General features: G+C 45.0%; 1 protein-coding gene across 1 annotated transcript in view; it reads right to left on the bottom strand.

The window, feature by feature from the left end:
- Positions 1-1,636: 1,636 nt before the first annotated feature.
- Positions 1,637-25,049, bottom strand: part of LOC119395726 (pancreatic triacylglycerol lipase) — a 48,414-nt gene continuing 25,001 nt past the window's right edge. Inside the window, exons 3-9 of the mRNA XM_037662736.2 lie at positions 23,789-24,005; positions 22,533-22,761; positions 20,269-20,493; positions 19,398-19,634; positions 16,337-16,451; positions 13,458-13,634; positions 1,637-1,972 (exon numbers count right to left, since the gene is read on the bottom strand). Coding sequence (XP_037518664.1) covers positions 1,699-1,972; positions 13,458-13,634; positions 16,337-16,451; positions 19,398-19,634; positions 20,269-20,493; positions 22,533-22,761; positions 23,789-24,005 — 1,474 coding nt within the window. The 3' untranslated portion in view covers positions 1,637-1,698. The remainder of the gene's footprint in view (positions 1,973-13,457; positions 13,635-16,336; positions 16,452-19,397; positions 19,635-20,268; positions 20,494-22,532; positions 22,762-23,788; positions 24,006-25,049) is intronic.

Here is a 25,049-nt window from a genome sequence, read left to right as displayed (position 1 = left end):
TCAGCACCTTCGTTGCTTTCTGGCGTGAAGCTCGATCTTTCCGACATTCCAAGATTGATTGCTCGGAAAGTGGCTGGTCGTCGAGGCGAGCAAACACTGCTGAGAGGGACTGTCTCTGAGAGCTGTACAGTGCCCTTCGCTCTTGAATGACAATGTGAACGTCACTAAAGTTTTAACGGCAGCGAGCCACTAGAAAAAAGAAATCTGACGTGTTATTGCGTTTGTGCTTGAATGTTAAATCATCATTATTTTAAGCTCACCAACGTTTATCTACTTGAGCTTGCTCCGCTAAAAGCTACGTCTGTGTGTGTTTCTTTCCTTTTTCTTCTTTTTGTAATCCGCGCTTCATTACGGCAAACACTAAAGTGGTTGTGTGATCCTTGGATATTGCACAAGTTAATGAATACTGTTCTTCTTTTATTGATAATTAGCACAACAGCGAAAGTGAACTTTCGGCACTGATATCCATAGCGATGTCCATTTTGTATTATTTAATGTGCTGTATCGTTGTTGCTACTAAAAGGTAGTCGTAAAGTGTCCAGGTACGCGAGTCATGAACAAGTGTTTTAAAAATACTTCCCATGCAAAATGACTTTGGTGGTGTCTATCTTCGTGGTTTTGCAGTCAGTGACAGTGAAATAAATATTCATTTCTTCAACGATTCGCTACCCTGTTTGCAATATAATGTTTTGTAGTTTTAAACTACGGCGTCGGCAGTCATTTGGCTTCAGACGTTGATTCGCGGAATGCTTGTCGAAGCAGATTCAGCCGTCCCAACTGTCCGTGTACCTGTCACAAAAACAAACAAACAAAATATTTTATTCGATCAGCAGAAGTATAGAACCGGCACAACTTACTTAATTTGTCGAGTAAGCACGCTGCCATAAGAATATTTGCATCTAAAAACAATGTTGCATCATCCGCGATGCTATGCTACTACCCAAAAATATTCACACCCCTCCCTTATGCATGGGGAACTTTTCCACATAAACAGCGTGATGCCCGTATCGCATCGTGATCACACGGTGCTAATAAAATTTAAATGTTTGACCCATTCTCAGTGGTCATTGGTCTAGCCACTCTAGAGGACTGTTAGGTTCGAACCACCACCCCCCCCCCCCCAAAAAAAAAAATTCTGGTTAAGCCCCTCTCAATGGTTTATACTTCATTCAAAGAGCCATTTTTGATTTGATGCTTGACTACATTTAGGTTTCACAGACTTTTTGGTAAACTTGTCTCAAGAAGTAATCGCTGTGTGCCTTGCTCGCGCTTCCTTTCATGACGACTGGTCGTAAACACGGATAGTCACTGTGCAGCTGAGGCGAATAAAGGGCGCCGCACAGTGTCTCATCCCACAATGTTAACTATTTGACGCAGTTCTTGTACTGCAAGATAAAACTGTTGGTAGGCATTTTAAATACAGAGTACTAAGTGATCCCCAGCTACTGGGACGAACCTCTCTGAAGCGGCTGGTGGCGACCGATGCTGCTTCTTCCCGATTCGAAAGGCCTTCAATGGCGGCAGGAGAAGATTGCGCAGTGCGCTATTTGCTCCCTGTAGAAGGTCTACACTTGCATTGTGACAGTCAAAACGCGATAAATCATCGTCATACTTGCGTTCGCCTGCACATACCGCGGTTAGTCTCCAGTTTGCCTCCATAGACAAGCGACACTTTGAAATCTGGCTCGTTGCTGTAGTCTATCGGCTTCTGGTCGGCGCAAGTGGCGCTGGTGGGCGAGGTTCGAGGGGCGCAGCAGCGACCACCGCGGATGCGATGTCCGCGTCTTCTAGCCTCAGCGTCCATACAAGTCGGGGAGGCCTGGGCTGGCTGCCGACGACGGGATCGCTCAGCACCTGCCACACCAGTCGGGCGACACGCTGTGGCGGCGGTGGCTGGCAGTCTTCGGCTCGCACTCGGAGCTTCAGTGGAATGCTGTCGGTAAGTCGTGTCCGCAGTCCGCAGTACGAGACTCTGCAGGAAAATGGTACTTCTAGTATACATCTGTAACTTGCGGAGATGATGCGCTAACCTGTGGATTTCACTGGGTATGCTAAACATCGTGGTGTCACTTGTATACGTTTGTAGTCTGACGTAAGCGTCCCTGACAGATAAGGGTGTCCACGCTTACAATGAACGAATGAAACAATGTGTAAAAAGCTCGTACAATAATAATGTGGAGAATGGATATATGTTTACGGTCATCTGTACTCTTCGGCATCAACATGTGTTCTATGTATAAGTGACAATGGTAAATAGGAGGAGGAGAAGAATAAATGGTTTACCTATTTCCTACATCGGTAAATGGGAGAATTAATGCTGCTAATACAGGTAATAAAAGCGCAACAACAACTTTTGCATGCAGGCTGGAATAGCCCATATTCGCGAATCAGTATAACTATGGCAGCAGTTTTCACCTGCCATAGCACAAAACGGGCACACACCTTTTCAATATGTTATCGCCGCGTAAATGGTGTTTCTGCAAACACAACCTAAAGTATCCGCAGAAGCATATTTCCCTGCCACAGCGTCATGCAGATACATTTTATGTATTTCTAGACGTGATTGCTTGTATATAGGAAGCAGTCAAATTAGAAGTAATCGAGAACGTCGTCATGACAGTTCAAAGTGTCTTTGAAGAGGTCATGATGAAGTTGTGGAGCGGAACCCGCACCAGAAAAAAATACCCTACCCACACTGGTGTTTTATTGGAATCTAAACCCCTACCCGAAGCAATACTCTTGGAACGTTCCTGAACTCAAACCAAACAAGAACAAAAAAAAAAAACGTTTACCGGTTCCGTACGAATGGAAACAGGATAGATGGCTATCCGTCACCGACTTCTACCATCGTGACGGCTCGATAACGAGCATCGTTGTTTCCAAGAATGGCGATAGACGACACTTATTGGCTCAGATCAGGAGCAAAGCCTAACATTTTTGTCGAGGGGGTTCAACCACCCTTTATTTATTTGTTTAGAATACTGCCAGCAGTCTCTACTATGACCATAGCAGGTGTAAACTATGTAGAGATACTAAGAACGCTCATCACGTTAGCCATCAAGCAATGCAGTAAAAAAGAAGAAAAAAGAAAGAAGAGAAAAATCAGCGTTGCACTTTACACATAGGCATTTAACGCTACATAATACGCAGGTCGCGGGATGGAATCCCGGCAGCGGCGGCGGAATTTTCTATGGAGGCGAAAATGCTCGAGACCCGTGTGCATAGGTTTAGGTGCGCGTTAAAGAACACCACATGGTCGAAATTCCCGGCGCCCTCCACTACGGCGTCTCTCGTAATCATATCGTGGCTTTGGGACGTAAAACCCCGTCATTTATTCATTTATATTTTTACGCTAAATACTACATAAACCAAATAAAAGTAAATATAACATGGAAAATTAAACATTATACGCTGTATACACCACTGCATACACAAGGCACAATTACATGCTAGTTTGCATAACTGATGTCAATGGCAATTTTAAGATGCTAGAAGGTTTTTGAAGTTTTGACTCAAACTTGACTCAAACAATGACTCAGCGTTAGTGGTGAGATACACAAATATGTTCCATTCAATGTACTCTACTAAAGTGTTTGCATGTTCGCTCCTGGTAGCTCGCTTTTGTGAATATTATAATTTGAAGTACAAATTTAAAATAATTATGCAGCATTTGATAAAGAAATTTTAAACTTGCCTGTTTCGTTCATGCTTCTAGCGTAAGGAGCCTAAAAATATGGAGAAGGTTAGTGGGTGAGTATTCATGTTTAAATTTGTTATGGTTGAATGGTACGGTCTTCCTTTGTACTGTTTCTATTTTCTTTACGTTCGTCGTGGTTTGAGCAAACTACAGTGTATTTCCGTACTCGAGGATCGGCCTAACAAATGCTTTGTACGCTAGGAGTTTTGTTCACAAGATTGCCAGTTGAAGTGATCTGCGCAGGAAAAAAATTTTTTTTGCGCAGCAGATGAAGTAATCTGAACAAAATGCTCGGCCGACCTTATGTTTCAAGATATTCTTACTTATGTTTCTGCACTTTGGGTCAAAGCTGTGCCGTTTATGGTGTAGCAAAAGTTTGAAGGTTCCTTTTTCTTCGTTATCGGCATACAAGCTGATTAAAATGCGAAGCATTTCTTAGCGAACCTTTGCCACTTTCACCGTTTCTATCTATCTATCTATATATCTATCTATCTATCTATCTAGCCGCCTACGTCTGGGTGCTCTCGCGGTCGCTTCCTTAGCTTGGTGTATACCGAAATTGCCATGGAAGGGTAAGAGTATTTAACATATATGACTGTCTGGTCACGACATGAATAACGTGAATATCCTGTAGCGTACGCCGTCAAACCCTTTCATCCGGACACGTGTAGCACATACCCGTATACCACGGACCTCGGTAAGCGGGTATGCGCCACAGGTGATTGACAGTATATATCTTCCCAGGATCGGTCAGAGCATACACTAGTGATTTAAGCGCGAGAGCGTAAAGAAAAATCGACGTCGGCGGCGCTGACCCGGCGACTCCAAAGAATGAAAATCACGATCCCAGTAGAAATCGAACCCAAGCATTCTGCGTGGCACTCAGGTATTCTACCACAGAGCCACGCCAGGGGTGCTATGCAGGATGGCCCGAGTTTCTCGGGCACACGGGTTTGCTCCGAGCTTGCATTACGGCGGTCATGACAGGAAGACAGTGCGGAGCACGAGATCGCAGCGTCGATAAAAACGGCTACAAGAACGATAATGGCGTCACAAACGCATGTGCCACATTTACGGCAGTTTTCAAAGAATCACCACGTCCGAACGCGACAGCGCCGCCACTTAGACAACATTTTGACATTGCAGCGACGTCAGCGTGACTGCCGCGCTACCTTTTGCCAACTGATCATCGCGCCTCCCACGGGCGTGTTCGTGGGCGTTTGTCCTCTTTCGGAGAATTCTTTCGTTCCACCTGCAGCATGGAAATTTCCACTCTCGAAGGCAACAAGGGCGCAGCTCTGTGCAGCTCGTTTCGCTTCTCTGGAATATTACAGATAAATAAATGGACAGGTTACTGCTATGCTTACATTACACGTCTGAAGATTTTTCTGTAGTAGCGAATCGGTAGAAACAATGTCTCCGCAAACAAGTAAATAGTAACATTTCTCGCCGCAAATCCCACCAGGGGCGCTTGCTTCATAGCTGTGAGCTGTACGCCGTGAGAGCGGTTAAATTTAGTGCGAGACATCGTAGCCACGTGATGATATAACCTTTAGTTTTCGTGCGTGTGTGCATAGTCTGTGCGATTAAGCTCATAGATGAATCGTGCCGCTCGCTGGCGTTGCGGCGTGAGCACTGCTCCGCGGCAAAAGGAAACGCGGTGGGCGGACCCGCTCTTCGCCGCGGGTGTCTGTCAATCACATTGATTGACGCGCGAACTCGGGCACAAACTCGCTGATTCTGAAAAGGCCCCAGTTCAACTCGGGACTGTCATAGTGCCGGTGTGCCTGTCAAGTGTTTCATGCAGTGGACGCTACTCAGTAGCTTTTTTGCATATAAAATAATTTGGTGAGCTTGCACTACATGTGCAAGGCTGGGGCCATCGGAGGAGCTTGTGGTCCCCTAGCTTTTCCCAGCTTTTTACGTGGCTCGTCTACTCAGTATGCTTGGTCTGCTTCGCAGTAATGACCGTGTCAGTTCGGTCTGAATATTGGTGATATTGATTAGGAGGGTCTTAAATAACATGTTAATAAATAGCCCTTTCTTAATTGTTAATGTTTCAATTACCACAACATATTAACCCAGGTTTAATTCGCAAGGTCCTGAATAGCACAGAGGTACTTGCCATAACACTAATTAGCACGACCCTAATTAAGACGACCTCGGTGAGTAAGGTCTTGATTATCTTGGATTCCACTACACGCCCCTAATTAGCTTCGCGTTAATTAGCATTGATTGTTAATATTTTAATTACCTTGCCATTAATTGCTCAGGTTTATTCGCAACGTCCTGAATAGCACAGAGGAAATTAGCACAATCATAATGAGCACGATCCTAACTAGCACGATATCAGTGAGTAAGGGCTTGATTATCTTGGTTTTAATTACACGCTCCTAATTAGTGTCGTGTTAATTAGCATGATCTTAATTACCTCGTTCTTAACTTTACACGACTTCATTAGCACGATCTTAGTAAGACGTGGCTTAGTTAGCTCGGCCTTAGCATGATTTGGCCTAATCAGCTCTTCGCATAGCACGTCCTTACTTAGCTAGGTATACCGCCCTGCCAATTAGCTAATCAGCCGGGCGCACGTGCTCTGGGAGCGAGCAGACGATGAAGAAGAGAACGGCGAGGGCGCGCGCCGGCCGAGCAACGCGCTAGAATGTACAAGCCGACCATGGTGATTATACACGTGGCCTCGGCGATTAGCTCTAGCCGCCGTTTTATAAGGCGCTCGGTCGGAACTAATCTCAGAGGACACGGTGCTGACTATCATAAAGGATACTTAGTGCAGACATTAAACGCTTGAAAATGAATTCAAACAGCCCGCGCTGACATAAAAATATAGTTAGTAGAGCTTTGTGCCACTTTTCCTGCATGGGTGCACATCTGCACTCAGTGGAACGACAGACTAATGAAAGACGCTGCCTCTAGCTTGACGACACCACCCAACCTTCTCGACCACCCTTGACGTGACGCCGCGTTTCATCGTAACCAATGGAACGGAGCACGCGCTGAGGGATGTATTTCACCTTCTCGTACTATTAGCTCGTTCAAAAGGGGGTGTCGCCAGAGCTCGGAAAGATTCCGAGTTTCGCCAAACTCGGGCCATCCTGCATAGCACCCCAGGTCTATAATCTGGTTTGGAAAAACGGCCTATGTAGGCGTAATGTCGGTGCAACGTCAATTGTGGTTGTGATGCTGCCTATCTAATTTTGTAAGAAAGCAATAAACACTACATGATACTCCTACGATGTGTACTCCTACGAAAGAGGCCTCATATAAGATTAACGTCTGTGGTTCCAGTGTTGACTCCGCTTTTATAGCAGTATAATAAACATTACATTTGTATTCCTATGATTCAGAATGCTATATTGACGCATTGCTCGACCCCGGAGGAATACATTAACGAAAGTTACGTATGATATTCACATCATCGCACCGTAAAGTGCACTTAGACCGCAAGAACGACGCAGTGTCCTCGTCATTTCTTACGAAGCTGGGCGATGGCCTCATGCTGACCGAGGATGATGGCAGATTGATTGACAGCCGATTTGTAGACTACGCTTCGTAGGCCACATAAGCCCAGGTAGTCTACAAATACGACAAGCGCCATCCACTGATGTTGGTCTACCAGCACTATTCATGCCTGTCAGCCTCGGCGGCCCATACTTCACCAACACGAAGGGTGACTTCAGGTTCCGACATGTCGCCGGCTCTATTGACAGACAGTTTGTCGACGAAATGACTGAGGCATCAACAATTTCCAACAGCTGTACTATACCTCATACATGTAGCGACGCGTTCCGACTCAGTAATGGGTCGTCCTCTCGAGCGCCTTCCAGTGGGTCGTTCTCTTCTCTGAGAGCACGCCCCTCGTGCAGAGAGTCACCCCGCTTTGACTGTCGCTGCCGTGCGCCGTCGCTGAGCGCCCGTTAATAAACGTCTTGACATACATCACTACACATGGACACCTCGTCACCGCGATCGCGACCTGATCCGATAACACAGTCATGACCAGCTGCTGGTGTTCCCTGATCACGGGGTTGATGACCTTGTTCAAGAACAGTCAAGAACTTCTTCCACACATGCACACGGGTTCGTGAAACGTGCGTGCGTTCTCCATCATAACGGACAAGTATAAGCTTTACATATCAGCTTACCGCTTCTGGTGTTGGTAATACCCACCTTGCCGTTGGCAGCGTTATCCAACTTTAAACAAGTGGTTATATAACACATATGCGGCTCTTCAACATATATGTGTGCGTATAAAATTTATACAAATCTTTAGCGTCAGTTTGTAACGTTTCGCTCAGTAAAAAAATTACGCCACAGTCACCTTCCCGTGACATAGTTCGTATAACATCGACTCCCACGGTACGTGGGATCTGGCGAATTTTTGTTACACTGATTGTCATCTGCCAGTTTAAGCAACATTCTGTAATAGTATTAAGTGGTTAAGTTAAGGGGGAAGTGATCTTGGTCATTTTAATTCCTTTTTAAATGATACAGTCATCTGCGAATAACCCTATTTTGCAGTCTATAGTGGTTGTTTCTCATTATATACACGAGGGCCCGAGCATGGAACCTTGGGGCAATCCTGATGTAACTTGTACTATATTTGATCCGATATATTAGAAAATACTAAACTGAGACCTATTAAAAAAACCACGCACCCAAGCAACAATTTATCAGTCTCCGATAACGCCTTTAGTTTAGTTATTGGCATGGTGCGACAAACATCAAGCTAATAATGTACGTTTGTTGCTTGCGTTTGTATGAGTGCGTGTATATATACACATGCAAAACTGAACAGTTTCGAGAGAACTTTAACCCCTCCCTTCCTCCCTGGGTGCGCCAAAAGGTCGAATCAACATGCTTACAAAGTACGGCTCCAATAAATATTCACTGCGTGACGAATTTTTCTTCAGCGAATAGTGTATGTACAGCGATGGAATAAATTTACATGTTCTGCAAAGGACGACACTTCGCGTGTCAGAAATACGCGAATTAGATTCACGCAGCCAGCACGTGTCGTTGACAACCCACATGCGCGTGAAATGAGAAATGCCAAACAATTTTTAGGGGCGAAGCTCCTTAAGGCGGCACCCGTTCGTCCCTCGTAGTCGTAGTCGTAGTGCGTAACCAGTCTTACGCTTTGACCTCCAAGGTGGTGCCGGTGGGAGATTTTTCCTGTGCGTTGTTGAAGAATAAGAAATTCGCAGCGTGCGCGTTAACTAAAAGCCGAATTCTTCTGTCTCTCATTCCCCATTAGCAGCCATTGGCATGTTCCAGTAGGAAACGTTAGTAGAAGTAGAAGTGTAAGTGTTAGCTAAAAGCCGACTTCTTCTGTCTCTCATTCCCATTAGCAGCCATTGTTTACCTCCAAGGAAGTGCCTGGTGAGATTTCTCCTGTGCGTGATTAAACAATAAAAATTTTGTTCAGAACGCCGTTGATTGATGAAATAAACCAACGAAAGACGCCAGATGTTTTGTAAAAGCAAAACGAAAGAACGCCAGATGTTTCTAAAGCAAAACGAAAAGACGCGAGCTGCTTAACGAAAGACGCCAGATGTTTTCTAAAGCAATGGTTTTCTAAACAATGAAAATTCACAGCGTACATGTAAAATTAAAGTGAGATGCAAGTCGTCATAACTCATCGCACCTTTAGTATAAACGCGCCCGATCTCACGTCGGTGACGATGTACTGGGCAGAATTCACGGAAGATTCACGGTTTACCGATGAACCTCCGCAGCTTCGCCCACTCATCATCATTCACTCCGTGGATATGCTGTGATTTTTTAGATGTGAAGCATCTTATCGCGGAGTTCAATCTGGTGATGGTGGGCGGCGTGACCACCTTTACTGCGCATGCGCAAGCCCTCTCCACACACTTCCTCTCCCTCTCCCCTCACCCCTTCCCCTCACCGCCACATAGTCAACATTTTGACAGTGCAGCGACGTCAGCGTGATTGTCGCGCTATCTTTTTGCCAAGTGATCATCGCGCCTCCCACGGGCGTGTTCGTGGGCGTTTGTCCTCTTTCGGAAAATTCTTTCGTTCCACCTGCATCATGGAAATTTTCATTCTCGAAGGTAACAAGGGCGCACACGCAGCACTCTGGTGCAGCTCGTTTCGCTTCTCTGGAATATTACAGATAAATAAATGGACAGGTTACTGCTATGCTTACATTACACGTCTGAACATTTTTCTGTAGTAGCGAATCGGTAGAAGCAATGTCTCCACAAACAAGTAAATAGTACCATTTCTCGCCGCAAATACCACCAGGGGCGCTTGCTTCATAACTGTGAGTGGTACGTCGTGAGAGCGGTTAAATTGAGTGCGAGATATCGTAGCCACGTGATGATATAACCTTTAGTTTTTCGTGCGTGTGTGTATAGTCAGTGCGATTAAGCTCATAGATGAATCGTGCCGCTCGCTGGCGTTGCGGCGTCAGCACTGCTCCTCGGCAAAAGGAAACGCGGTGGGCGGACCAGCTCTTCGCCGCGGGCGTCTGTCAATCAAATTGATTGACGCGTGAACTCGGGCACAAACTCGTTGATTCTGAAAATGCCCCAGTTCAACTCGGGACTGTCATTGTGCCGGTGTGCCTGTCAAATGTTTCATGCGGTGGACGCTACTCAGCAGCTTTTTAGGGGCGAAGCTCCTTAAAGCGGCACCCGTTCTTCCCCGTCGTAGTGCGCAACCAGTCTTAACGCTAGTACCAGATCTTGACCTCCAAGGTGGTGCCGGTGGGAGATTTCTCCTGTGCGTTGTTGAACAATAAAAAATTCGCAGCGTGCGCGTTAACTAAAAGCTGAATTCTTCTGTCTCTCATTCCCCATTAGCAGCCATTGGCATGTTCCAGTAGGAAATGTTAGTAGAAGTAGAAATGTAAGTGTTAGCTAAAAGCCGACTTCTTCTGTCTCTCATTCCCATTAGCAGCCATTGTTTACCTCCAAGGTAGTGCCTGGTGAGATTTCTCCTGTGCGTGATTAAACAATAAAAATTTTGTTCAAAACGCCGTTGATTGATGAAATAAACCAACGAAAGACGCCAGATGTTTCTAAAGCAAAACGAAAAGACGCCAGCTGCTTAACGAAAGACGCCAGATGTTTTCTAAAGCAATGGTTTTCTAAACAATGAAAATTCACAGCGTACATGCAAAATTAAAGTGACCTGCAAGTCGTCATAACTCTCATCGAACCTTTAGTATAAACGCGCCCGATCTCACGTCGGTGATGATGTACTGGGCAGAATTCACGGAAGATTCACGGTTTATCGATGAACCTCCGCAGCTTCGCCCACTCATCATCATTCACTCCGTGGATATGCTGTGATTTTTTTTGCATATAAAATAATTTGGTGAGCCTGCACTATTTGTGCAAGGCTGCGGCCATCGGAGGAGCTTGCGATCACCTAGCTTCTTGCAGCTTTTTACGTGGCTCGTCTACTCAGAATGCTTGGTCTGCTTCGGAGTAATGACCGTGTCAGTTCGGTCTCAATATTGGTGCTGTTGATTAGGAAGGTCTTAACTAACATGATATTGAAAAGCCCTTTCTTAATTGTTAATATTTTAATTACCACGACAATAATTACCCAGGTGTAATTCGCAAGGTCTTGAATAGCACAGAGGTAATTAGCATAATACTAATTAGCACGATCTAATTAACACTACCTCGGTGAGTAAGGTCCTGATTATCTTGGTTTTAATTACACCCTCCTAATTAGCGTCGTGTTAATTAGCATTAATTGTCAATGTTTTAGTTAGCGTGTCATTAATTACTCAGGTTTAATTCGCAAGGTCGTGAATAGTACAGAGGTAATTAGCATATTCCTAATGAGCACGATCCTAATTAGCCTCGTGTTTATTACCAATATATTATAGTGCTTTAATTACCACGGCATTAATTACTCAGGTTTAATTCGCGAGGTTCTGAATATTACAGAGGTAATTAGCATAATCATGATCAGCACGACCTATTTAACACGATCTCGGTGAGTAAGGGCTTCATTATCTTGGTTTTAATTATACGCTCCTAATTAGCGTCGTGCTAATTAGGCTGATGTTAATTACCTCGCTCTTACCTTTACACGATCTTAGTAAGACGTGGCTTAGTTAGCTCGGCCTTAGCATGATTCGGCCTAATCAGCTTCGTCATAGCACGTCCTGACTTAGCTAGGTATACCGCCCAGCCGGGCGCACTAATCAGCCGGGCGCACGTGCTGTGGGAGCGAGCAGGCGATGAAGAACAGAACGACGAGGGCGCGCGCCGTCCGAGCAACGCGCTAGAATGTACAGGCCGACCATGGTGTTTATACAAGTGGCCTCGGCGATTAGCTCTAGCCGCTGTGTTGTAAGGCGCTCGGTCGGAACTAATCTCAGAGGCCGCGGTGCTGATTATTCTAAAGGATACTTAGTGCAGAGATTAAACGCTTGAAAATGAATTCAAACGGCCCGCGCATGCTTAAAAGTTAGTAGAGCTTTTTGTCACTTTTCTTGCATGGGTGCACTTCTGCATTCAGTGGAACGACAGACTAATGAAAGAAGCTGCCTCTAGCTTGAAGACACCACCCAACCTTCTCGACCGCCCTTGACGTGACACCGCGTTCCATCGTAACCAATGGAACGAAGCGCGCGCTGAGGGATGGATTTCACCCTCCCGTACTATTAGCTCGTTCAAAAGGGGGTGTCGCCAGAGCTCGGAAAAATCCCGAGTTTCGCCAAACTCGAGCCATCCTGCAGCACCCAAGGACTGAGTGACAACCGACGAGGGCAGGCGCTAATTTCTAACAAATTTATTTTTAAAATAATAAAGGGTTCATAAAAAACCGGCGCAACCGCATTTGTCACATTTTAGATCAGATACGATGAACAGTCCGAAATAAGAGCCAGCTAAAAACTATGACATTCTTAGGTGATTTGAATTGCCCTTTACGCAGGGTCATCCACGGCTTGTGAAGGAGATAACTTTTTCTCTCGGTCTAATGAATGAGATAATTAATTTTCTTTCTAATGCATACACATATGTTTTGTGAACAAACATAGAAACGGGATTATAACTGCTGCTGTTATTGCAAATACTCAGTGCACGCATTTTTGTTGCCAGCGAGGCTCGGATATATACAGCTCCGGCAGCCTCTGCGGCCGACGCTGCTGCTACGCACACTGCCTTGCGGCCGCGATTGTAGTGGCCCAAGTTTTGCTGGAAAGGTCCATTGAGTTATTGTTGTGTGGTGGTCTAGGTAACAGTTATAACCCTCCCTTTCTCGCGCGGCAGGCGCTGGTATTTTATCTGAGGCTGTAGTTCTTTGTTTTATGTATTGCACAGAAGAATAAACTGCATTTCGTTAAGGTCTGTATGCCTTGTCTGCCTGCCGTTGAGCAGCTCAAAAGTCAATAATGTAGGCTGTGCTTTGACTCCACTAGAGCAGCGCAATGTAATATGATTTAAGATTGAATTCACCATCAGCTGTGCATCAAACCCACATGAGCTGTAGGCAGTGGTTAGGTTAATCGTGAAACAACTTAGAAGAATATACTGCTGGGCGAGTTGGTAACTCATGATAAATGAAAATAGCGCAAAAGAACGTAGGACGAGACGAAGAAGGCTTCTTCATCTCGTCCTGCGTTTTTTCGCACTATTTTCATTTAACTGTGAAGACAATTTTAACACGAACTTACAGCTCCGTGAGCAATGTTTTAACGTGACGTACCTTTCATGAAGCCCAAAATGTTGAGAAAGTGAACAGTACTCACGTGTAGCCGAAGCTGTCGAGGACGGATACTTTGTCGATGAACCAGGAGTCCTTCCCTCCGTAAATCCATCCTCGATATTTGGTGTACTTAATGACTATTCTGGTGATGTTGACGACAGCAGGGTGCGCGGCGACGAGCACTTTCTCAGCTTGGCCACCTTTCAGCTCTTGTGAATCTCTGAAGCGGTGAATCAAAAACCATCAAACTTACTGTGATTTCACGAACAATGCTATTGTACGCAAATCAATTATAAACAACGAGCACCGTTTAAAAGAAGATGCCAAAAGCTGGGTGTTTGAAGAAAACATTTTAGGCGATGAGAGCGAAATGCTAGAGGCATGTGTGCTGTGCGATGTCAGCGAAAGTTAAAGAACACCAGGCAGTCTAAATTTCCGAAGCCCTCCAGTACGGCATGCCTCGTAATCATATCGTGGTTTCGAGAGGTAAAACGCCAAGAATTCTTATTATTAGCCGATCAGAGCAAACACCCCAGACTAGTGAGTTCAAGCGGCACGTATTTTGTTTTGGCGAGTACTGAGGTGTTTTGTGGTTGTTGCGAAAAATAAATAAATAAATATAGTTGAATAATAATTAAGAAATTTGCACAGCGTACAGTACTTTGCGAAGTGAAGCGAACAATATTGTGATGCTAGCCATAAGAAGTGCCGCTAGTGAATCTACGACGCACTATGATGCAAAGAGCACTTTCTGAAAGACTTGTCCTGAAAACGAGCGTCGAAACGCGCTGGTGTTTGAATTAATTTTTTTTCTTTGTAGCAATTTTTAACACTCAGCCAACTATTACCCGCGACATCACAATGCACGGCCAAATATTTTACATCCAGTTCAAGCTAAGACATTCTGAAGAAATTGTCTCGCTGCCTTTGTTTGCGGCTTTCGTTTCTACCTGTTGCCTTAAACAGAAATTTCTTTCAGCATTTGTTTATATATTCTGTCTCTTAGATATGCATACGCATATCCTCTGCCGTTCAATATGAATGGTTTTCTAAGAAGTTCTGTGCGCGTGTTCGGTGCTTCTTTATACGCCCAAGCGTTATGGAAGTGCTTTGTATGCACAAACAGAAGACGTTCACTACAAAACAAATTAATGAGCGCACACTCTAACATGATCAGAGACCACAGTTATTTACCCGTTAAGATGAAGCACACAGTCGCACTAATACAGAAGTTAAGCCATCCTGTGGTGCCGTAAAGTAAATGGCCATCCATTAACTATATTCGTATCGGAAAACCGTGCCAGACAAGTTACTATACAATATTGTCACACGTCTCAAAAATAAGAGTACAACAGCTAGCACTCTGTATCACACTCCTGCTTCACAAAGAACGTTTTTATTAACATGCCCATTTCGTGACACAGAACTACCATATTTGGAGTAGGAGCTCATTGACACATCCACGCAACTCAAGAGCTAATAATTGTAACGCGAATGTTCTCGAGATTATTATTATCTGTACGGCTTCTGACTAATCGTTCAGCCAAGCCTACATCTTACAAAGAACTCGCATTTTGTTGATTTGAGATTCATTACGCACATATTATGTTAGGTCATCGTCTTACCTTAAAAGCATCCTCAGATGCTCTACAAAAAACAGACAACGTTTGCGTAGCGTATTTGTAGTTTTTTTTTTTAATGTTATTCAAGGCAAAGTTCCTTCCCGCCTACAAGAAGCCCGTATGTTTCTCTTTCCTCAAAAACATCAGAAACTTTTCCGAAAAGTGTTGTACAAGCAGCCGAGGTATGGCACTTGATGTCCTTTTGCACTTGTGAGTGCGCATACCTTTCAGAAACGTTTCTTTTTTATTTTTAAGAAAAGCGAAACGACGCCTTTGTTCATAAATTTAGAATAAGGAACTTCGCAAACTTGCAACGTACACTGCGATTTAGTCAGCGAGATACTCTCGATATACTGCCACGCTCGCTTCTTGTTTTATTTTGCTGTATTCGGGTTTGACCTGCAAGGACGGTTAGCAACGCTCGACGCTGACCGCACCGCAGTGTTCTAGACGCTTCGCGACTGTATTAGATCACTTTGGTAAGATTGCGCGCAGGACGCAAGTAGTATAGATTATTCCAGAGCTCGCGCGGCCACCAGTGATAAGACTGGAAATTTCGATGCGTGATGTATAAAAGACGGCGCGTCCTAGCCATGAGCAGTTTTATCGACGGCCGACGCTCTGTTCGCCGCTATCAGTGTACAGTGTTTATTCCTGTAGTTTGACTTTTCCTTTTCCGGCCACAAGTTCGACCAAATAAAGTTTCATATTCGACACGCCGACTGCTTCCTTCGTCGACGTTAGGACCACGTGACAATACCATAGCAAGTGCCCAATAGCGATTTCCATGCGTCCGAATATGAAGGCCTGTCAAACTGCAGGACAAGAGCATTACAAGTACGAATTGCGCACAGAAATCGCATTCGAGGTTACGTTTACATCTTTTCTTTGTCACTAGCTTGGCCAATTAATTCACAACTTAACAATAATCTCTTTTGATCATTGTGAAAGCTTTACAAACAAGTTCATTATCATTCGCTGCCCAATCTGTTTAAAAGATTAGCTCACTATGTGCAGTAGCATTGTCTTCCATGAAGCGGATGCATTTAACTAAGTCAATCCTGCGTCCTGGAGTAATTTGGAAATATTTTCATGTTAACTGTTCCTACGTTGTCAGCATTGAGTATGGATCTGAATGCGGATTTACAGTGATCGAAATAGGGTTGTCGCACACTGCGATCGAAATAGGGTTGTCGCACACTGCCACAAATGTACAGGCAATAAGACGTTTCGTTAGGGCGTTGTGAGCCTGATGCAGCCAACTCCACGTGCATCTCTGCATCGTAACGGGCACACTTACGTTGTTACGCTGAACGTTTCGTTGGCGCCCGACTCAGCGAACAGTTCCACCTCAATTTTGCCATACGATGGCTCTTGGCCGGCCGAGCTGTTGACAACCAGCTTGTATTGACTTGCTGGAAAAATAACAGAACGAAACATTGGAGCACTGCTGAATGCGCTGCAGTTTATATTTCTACGTCGCATTGCCCGTTAGACATTACTGAGAGATTACTTATCACCTGTTTTAATGGGACGTATTGCCTTTGGTTGGAAAACCTAGGATTGTATCGGCTGTTGTGAACAATACCTTTCTTGAAATCCCGCCACGTTGATAAAGTAAGGTGACCCCAAATAAGCAATAATAAAAAAAATCAAAAGCAATATTCTATAACTTAACCTTAATAGCAGATATACTGTTTTAACAAGCACGCTGAAGCAGAAAACATCGATGTATTGTTCGGAGGTTCCATCAAATTCTCGGAACGTCCACGAAGGACTTGAAAAAATCCCGAAAGTATTGTTTATATACAAGATTATGAGCGACAAGAATGCGGAAATTCCGAGTGTTCAAGTTTTTTTTTTTTTCTGTACACTCGAACAATTGACACTTTTTACTACAGGTGAACACTTTTTATGTTTGATTATAAAGTAAAAACATCAGAATGAAGTGAAATAAGGATTTACGGAATGCTAATTTGCTATACGCAAGTAATCAAGTGCCATATGCGCTGCATTGCGCGCGTGGTGGTTGGCCTAGTGAGCTACCGCAGGTCTATGCCGGTGTCATTTTCTTGGGTATATGTGCATGAACAGTAGATTAGTTGTAATGATTTTGGCCTTTATTACCATCTTTTCTGAGCAGTAATCCCCTAGAGTGCTTTTTTGTGTGTCGTTAGTGTGAGGAAACATGTCCGCTGTTGCCCTGCAACACGAGACTTTATTTATTTATTTATTTATTTATTTATTTATTTATTTATTTATTTATTTATGTAGATGATGGACTGCTATCAACACGTGTAGCGACTCCGTTTCCATCATTCGCTATCCCGCTTTCTGTCACCAATAGTTTAAATGCGTCTTGCGTATAGCTACCCCTGACCAGTTAATACTTTCATTAATATTGAAAGGCAGAGCCCCTGAAGGATGCACGCTTTCCACGGCATTCCGAACGTTTTTCACCACCGCCACCCTCATCGCCAATCACGGTCCTTATGGTGGACGTGCACATACCTTTATTAACAGCTGTGATCTCATGCCGCATGAGAATAAGAGTAGACAAATGTGCATGAATTTTGCTCCGTTCGGTGGTCACAAAAGCGCAGTTTACAGCATTTCCATAGAGGTTTTTATTGGTCCCTTCCAAATTTCAAAGATTGTTGTTTCCACATTCAAATATTTCTATTAGAATGTGTGAGGTAAGCGAGAAATTCCCTTGCTTGTGAACGCGTCATTTTTTTCCCGCAACCTTTTACTTTCAACAGCCACCGGGATGTTTTCTTCGCCAATGAGGAATTTATCATAGAGACTGAAAAATGTCTTGCTAAATTCAGCCGGTTTAAATATTAGAGTTTTTAAACAAAATATTGATATATGGCAATTCAAATCAATGTGTTGTTAACTACAACATCTACTAGTGTTACACTATAGAACTTAATGAAAAACTCCACCCACTACTCCGCCAATTCCTTGCATTGGGTTTGAGCCAACGTGAGAGGTCAACAACAACAACGGTACGGGCGGCAGTAATTTAGGAGGCACAGTAGACGTGAATTCGGCAGTCTATAACGCCATAAATCTGCCAGTCCATCCACGAAGTACACGGACACCATTTTACAGAACTATCTGTGTATCGTGAGTTCAAATAATCACATTAATGCATTTTGCATGCAGTACCTATTTTCTAATAATTATCACGCTTGATTTACAGTATACAAATGTGTAAACAATCCTGATGGAAAGTGCAATTGCAGATTAGTTCGTATAGCAAATTACAAACGCTAAGTCCTGGTATTCCTTTAAAGAACCTGGTTGCATATCTTGTGGCGGCGGCATGCTCGAATTACACTAAATACGTTTGGTTTAGTTTTTATGCCGTTGTAAAGCGATACGCGAAGGAATATATCTTTCTTTCTGATCAACAAAACACGTCGCTTAAAAGAACCCAGTAGCCAGCATAATCAGAATAGATTCGGCGGTTGTCGAGATTTGCACCTCGCCCATGAATGTAGCAAGGCGCTCAGAAAAAAATTGGCGGCGACCCTAATCTTTGACATGGGTAGAGGCGTTCGTGTGCTCTGGTGTATTCCTCGGGTTAACATTGCGTAGCACCACCGAAGCAGATCTCAGAGGCCACGCGGTTGTGATCTGCTCCGCCAGGTGTAGCAACGATCCCAGATGTTCACAAAGTCAAAGTCATTTTACAATTCTAGTGAGCATTAACATGGGAAACAGGAAAATATACAGACAAGGGTCCCATATCGAAGACTGCAGCGGCACCCTCGCTTGAAGATAGTTAAAAAGAAGCATAAAAAAAGAAAACAGCGAGCAATGAAACAAAGACAAGGAAACGCTTAAAATAGAACGAATATCTAATAGTTAATGTACATGTATTAATACATACTGGCAAAGCACAACACACACAACAAAACAAAACACTATTTATAGCACAAATGATGTACTGTCAAGATCAGAAACAAGAAACTGTATCAGTGGCGATATGCTGAATGAGGTAAATTTAGATTTGCGAGAAAACCATCTAATGTTTCAATGAACTCATTCAATTATTTTTATTAATTAACCTGACAGGTGATTGTCATTTCTGTTTAGTAAATTTATGCTCCGATATTCTATCTATCCAACATAAATGGTAACTTGAACCAGAATCATAGATTCCGTAGCATTTTTATTTTTTTTAACGCGTTTTCTGAATTTCCGGAAACCCGGTGTAAAAGGCCAACCAGAAGTGCTCGGAAGAGAAACACCCGTTGCTTGTGCAACTAATACAACTTTTTCGTGACATATCAGAAGCATCTGCTGGCACTGAGATTTTTTTTATATTTTCTACTTCTTGTAACACTGACCACAGAAGGGCGGCTCCTGGCGAGTCATCAGGAACATCCTTCCGCGCGCTCGTGACCGGTCCGCAAAGTATCCCATGTAGCTGCAGTCCGTTGGCCGCTCGCACGGAAAGCATTCTCCGCGCAGAAAGTGTTCGTAGGTGGCGCATGAAAATGCTGGAAACGGACACTGCGGGTTTGCCGACTCGGTGAAGAGCTGAAGTGCGCGGCGGTGGTGGCACAGGCTCTGCCAGTGGCCCCCTGCCGATGGCAAGTGGATTATGCGTACTTCGCAGCTTATACGAGCACAGAAGTCTCTAAAGCAGTGCAAGAAAAAGTGGCGCCATATTTCAGATAACAAAATATTCCTGTACGTTTATCAGGCGTCTTTCTATATTCAACGTTTCATTGCGCATTGCGTAGAGGCTTTTCTTTCTCTTTCTTGGCCCACAAGATTTATTTCACATGATCTATGCTTGCTATAACACACAAGTGACAGCGATAGTTTAAAACGTCTTCTCACACGTTACGTGAATGGCCTGACGCTGACTTACGAAAATTATTTTATCTTCTTGTGACGAGCGCCTGTGAAAAACTAAACAAAATAGATATGCTGACAACATTCGAATAGGTTCAGTCAAGAACCGCCTCGTGGACGTAATAAGTGAAAATTCGTTCTCATTTCGTGAAAATTTGCGGTTGGCTGCTTTTTTCCATTGCGCATATTTGTTTCTTCGAGGTCATTCGCAATCTCTTTATTTTAATGCAATATCACTGCGAACCGCTCATTCTGTTGCTATGTCGGCGGCTTGATCTTCACTTCACGCAGGAAGCGAGAGGGAATTAAAATCTCTGAAAGCGCAGATGTTTCGCAAGGGCCACTGAGAGTGCTCACAGAAGATGTCGCTAAGGGCGCCGACAAAGACGCTGTTGCATCCCAGTTGCGCCTTGCCGCCATTTGGATAATAGTCGACGTGTCCTAGCGGCTCGAAGGCACCCAGGCCGCCTCGCAGGAAGCTGTCGCCATTGGAGTGGATCACGTCCACCAATGTCGCGTCTGTGGGATCCAGCCGCGACGTATGATCGTATCCTTCGAACAAGGGCGCTGCCGGGTCCAGCCCTTCAAGAGAAAAAAAAAAACAGACACAGAAATCCCTTCTAGGGAATTGTCGGATATTGCGCAGTGTTATCCGAAATTCCATTATTTCGCCATGAGAAGTCGAACAGGGAACGTCGCCCGAGCGAGCATTCTCAAAAGAAGACTTATCTTCGTCACTGTAGTAACTGCCACCCTTATGGTTGCTCCTATATGCGCTATGATCAGTGTGCCCCAACCTCGGATGTGAAGGGGAAGAAGAGCAGGCTTTTGCGCAAAGAAGGGGAAGAAAAGAACGAGGGAGTTGGGAGGGGCTATAGGACACAGAAAAGTTGGCGTTGCCAATAAACGATCCGATTTGTATGGGAGGAACCGAAAGGCGAGTGGGCAAAGGATTAATGTGCACCCTGTGAAAGCGACTAAAACCAACACTGAGGCTTCGTCCAGCCCATCGTTTTTGTCCTTGTTTTTTTGCTTCTAGCTTACTGTACAACACAGAGCCTTCCTTTGTCACGTCAACTTGCCTACATGCAGTAGCCTCTTTCTTTCTTTCTTTCTTTCTTTCTTTCTTTCTTTCTTTCTTTCTTTCTTTCTTTCTTTCTTTCTTTCTTTCTTTCTTTCTTTCTTTCTTTCTTTCTTTCTTTCTTCATTTCTTTCCTTCTTTCTTTCTTTCTTTCTTTCTTTCCATCTTCCTCTCTTTCTTTCCTTCACCACGATTGAGGTAGGGGAGAGAGAGTAAGACGTTGATAAAAAAAATGCCCCCACCTCCCCGAAGGGAATCGTGAGGAAATGCGAATGCATTTCTTGCGCCGAGAGTACACGGCGCAGTAATTTTAATGGCGTAAATTAATGACGAGACGAGGATTTGTACCGTAACCATTTATTTACACATTCATCAGCGCCTGTTTGTGTTGTCATTGTACCTGACGGCCATAATCTCAGCCTTGTGGTCGCCGTTGGCGTTTCACAGCGGCGTGAGTGGACGGGAGAGTGGGGCGCAGGGAGGAGAGAGAGCGAATGGCGAGAGAAAGAGCGGCGAAGCACTGCACCCAATGCCACCTAGAAGAGCGGTGCGGAGCCGGCGCGCGCCCGCGCAAACCGCGGTGAGGAGGCGGAGCGCGCGCAGTCACGTGGGGTGTGACGTCGCTGCGCCGTTGCTACAGGCGCTCCTCTCCTTTCCTCGCGCCGTTGCTATGGGACGGCGGATTCAGGGTCGCTTATAAAGTGCATTCGCACTTAAAACGTTGGTAAGGAAGGAAAGCAAGTCCTCTTAAACTTGCGTCGGTGAGACTCCACCAACATTCCTTGTTCAACTATTTCTCCTCACTCCAAGCCTTCATTTTCACCTGAAAACTTTCTTGTTTGGATAACTTTACCATGTAAAATACGGAAATCCTAGACGAAGTGAGGTAATACTCGAAGACAAGAACCATCATTTAGCAAAGATCAGCCGCCATTAGCCATCGCTAGCTAAGAATAACTACAACTGCGCCAACATCACCTAACATCAGCACGTATGCTATGCTTAGTTGTTGCGGCAAGATTGGTGGCCGACATTTTTTTTTCTGTGCCGACTGTATTGTATAGTTACTTGATACGGCAGTTGTACTACCCGGCGTTTCGCTATGCGCCATCTGCACTACATATTACAAAGAGAGATCCCACGTTTCAACAGCGAATGTGTCTTTCAGTTACGATGGCAAAAGCCTTGTAGAAAAAGTTGAACTTTCTTTCGGCATAAAAGCAAGTTGAATCAAAACGCGACGTATTCGACCCGGAAAAAGCACACAACAGTACAAGGATGAGCTGAGAGACACACAACAAATTACAGCAATGAAGGAGTCACCAAAGTTTTATTTTCATCACGGCTTTCTGTCCTTTTCTACACGTTGCGGTCTATAAATCGGACAGTAATCTTCCGTGAATACTACGCGGACGATACTGATTACGGCGGTAACGCCGGCGTAAGTACAAAGCCCACCAATATGGTGTCTCTCATATCCTGTTCTCCGAAAGAATACATCTAAAACTGCAGCAGTAGTAGCTGCAGCGCTGGTACCCACCGGTGATTCGCGAAAGGTTCCTGAGCTCGGCGCCCGCGAAGCCAGCTACGTGGGCGCCCAAGGAGAATCCGACCAGATGAAAGTCGCGCGGCTGTGCACCGAGGCGGAAGAGCCGCCGCACCGCTTGCGCCACCTGGCGTCCCACAAGGCGTGAGTTTGCGGCAGCCTGGACGTAGTTAGGCAGCGTGGCGCCTTTCTCCCAATCCACCACCACCACATTCACGTCGCCCTGCACACGACACATGGTACAGACAGAAAGGGGTCAGAAGAAACAAACGACACTCTCGGGCACATTTCCGTTGTCATCCGTAATGAACGTCCTTCAAATATGTAACTTAGCAGAGTCGCTGACTGCGCTAGTCGGTGATTCATGATCTGAGGAAATTGAGCGCATAGCTAAAACAAGGACGACGAAAGGACAGGTATAAGCGCGTACTACTAATTAAAGGGTTATTGGGAAATAACAAGACGATGCAGGGCAAAAAATTACAAGACACAACAGTACCGCATGCCAGGCCAAAGCCCACGTCACAATCCACAAAAAAATGGTTCACGACTACCCCCAGTGTCACCCTTCAAGAACCCAAGTTCCTCATCTGACAAAATGGCAAAGGGTTTACAAACACAGGGCTGCCGCTCTCGAGCGATTTAGGCAGGAGTTTTAGATGCGAAGCATCTTATGGCGGAGTTCAATCCGGTGGTGGTGCTGGTGTGCGGCGTGACCACCCTTACTGCGCATGCGCAAACCCTCTCCCCACACCTCCTCCCCCTTTCTCCTCCCCATTCCCCTTCCCCCTCTCAACTCTACCTCTCCTTTTCCCCTCTCCACTTCCCCTATCCACTACCCCTCTCCCCTGCCCCCTCTGAAACGCGGGCTCGACATGCCGAAACGCTGCTTCGCATCGCCTCATGGTCCCCTTTTTTGTGTGTATCGATGACAACATGAGTACGACCATTTTTTGTTTATAAATCACAGTAGGGCTCACCAACTTAACTGTGTATCCGCACTCGCTCACATGCCGCACTAAAAAAAACTATCTCTACTATTTCGTACATCGCAAGCATGTTCACACAAGATTTCCGATTCTTCCGATTTGCCCTTGGCTTCCTTGTCCAACCCAGCAGCACTTACAAACGCCTGTCATTGAAATGTGTAAAGAAGTGATCGCAGATCACTACACAGGCTTGCGTACATTGTGGAATATTTTCAAAGCTGCATATGAAAAATAATTAAGCGCGTTGAAGCATGCACTTACAGCGACGAGCAACGCGTCCACCATGCGTCGTACCCAGGAGCGCTTGCCACTGCTGCCGAAGCCGTGGATGATGAGCTTGACTGGCTTAGAGGCGTTGAAGGCCGAGTCGCCCAAAAGACGCGGTTCGCGACTGCGGCGCGAACTCAGGTAGAAACGTGTTCCGATGCTGCCGGGTTCCTCAGGCAAGGCATTGGGCTGACCTGAGACGGTGTCCTCCCTGAAAAGGGCGAGAAATAGCGAAATATATACGTCGCTGGCCGCGGATAACCTTCACCGTTCGCGTCCATCAAAAGAGAAAAGAAATCATGATGGGAGATATCAAAATGGCCTAGATATGCACAGCAGGTTGCAATATACTTGGCCTTTTATTACGCCGAGATCCATAAGTGAACACACAGTCTAAGGCGTCGTAGCCTAGGTATTCATAATGGTGGGAAGTGGTCTGTTTTTCCTTTTATTGTGTTACTGAATCGGGAGAAAACCGTCATCATCATCATCATCAGCCTGTCTACGCCCACTGCAGGGCAAAGGCCTCTCCCATGTTCCGCCAATCAAACCGGTCCTGTGCTTTCTGCCGCCACGTTATACCTGCAAACATCTTAAGGCCATCTACCCACCTAATTTTCTGTCTCCCCCTCACGCGTTTGCCATCTCTTGGAATCCAGTCAGTTACCCTTAATGATCACCGGTTATCCTGCCGACGTGCTACGTGCCCGGCCCATATCCATTTCTTCTTCTTAATTTCAACGATGATATCCTTAACCCCCGTTTGTTCCCTGACCCACTCTGCTCTCTTCCTGTCTCTTAAGGTTACACCTATCATTTTCCTTTCCATCGCTCGCTGCGTCATCCTCAATTTAAGTTGAACCCTCTTTGTAAGTCTCCAGGTTTCTGCTCCGTAGGTAAGTACCGGTGAGATGCAGCTGTTATATGCCTTCCTCTTGAGGGATAGTGGTAGACTACCATTCGTGATTTGGTAATGCTTGCCGAATGAGCCCCATCCTATCCTTATTCTTCTAGTTATTTCACTCTCATGGTTCGGCTCCGCGGTTACTACCTGTCCTAAGTAGACGTACTCACATCCTAAGGGAGTACACACAACCTTCCGAATAATGAAATTTCATGACCCACTAACGCACCTGAGGGGCCACCCCTGGAGAGCGCTGTAGAGGAAATGTGGCTAAATATTTTACTTGTCATTTCAATTTATCATATGAATTGATGAACGTAAAGTGTAGATTAGTCAGAAATGTTGAGGTGG

This window comes from Rhipicephalus sanguineus, chromosome 6, assembly GCF_013339695.2.
Source record: "Rhipicephalus sanguineus isolate Rsan-2018 chromosome 6, BIME_Rsan_1.4, whole genome shotgun sequence".
NCBI classification, from domain to species: Eukaryota; Metazoa; Arthropoda; class Arachnida; order Ixodida; family Ixodidae; genus Rhipicephalus; species Rhipicephalus sanguineus.
The sequence above is the reverse complement of the archived record's forward strand: the minus strand, read 5'-3'. Positions and strand labels throughout refer to the sequence as shown.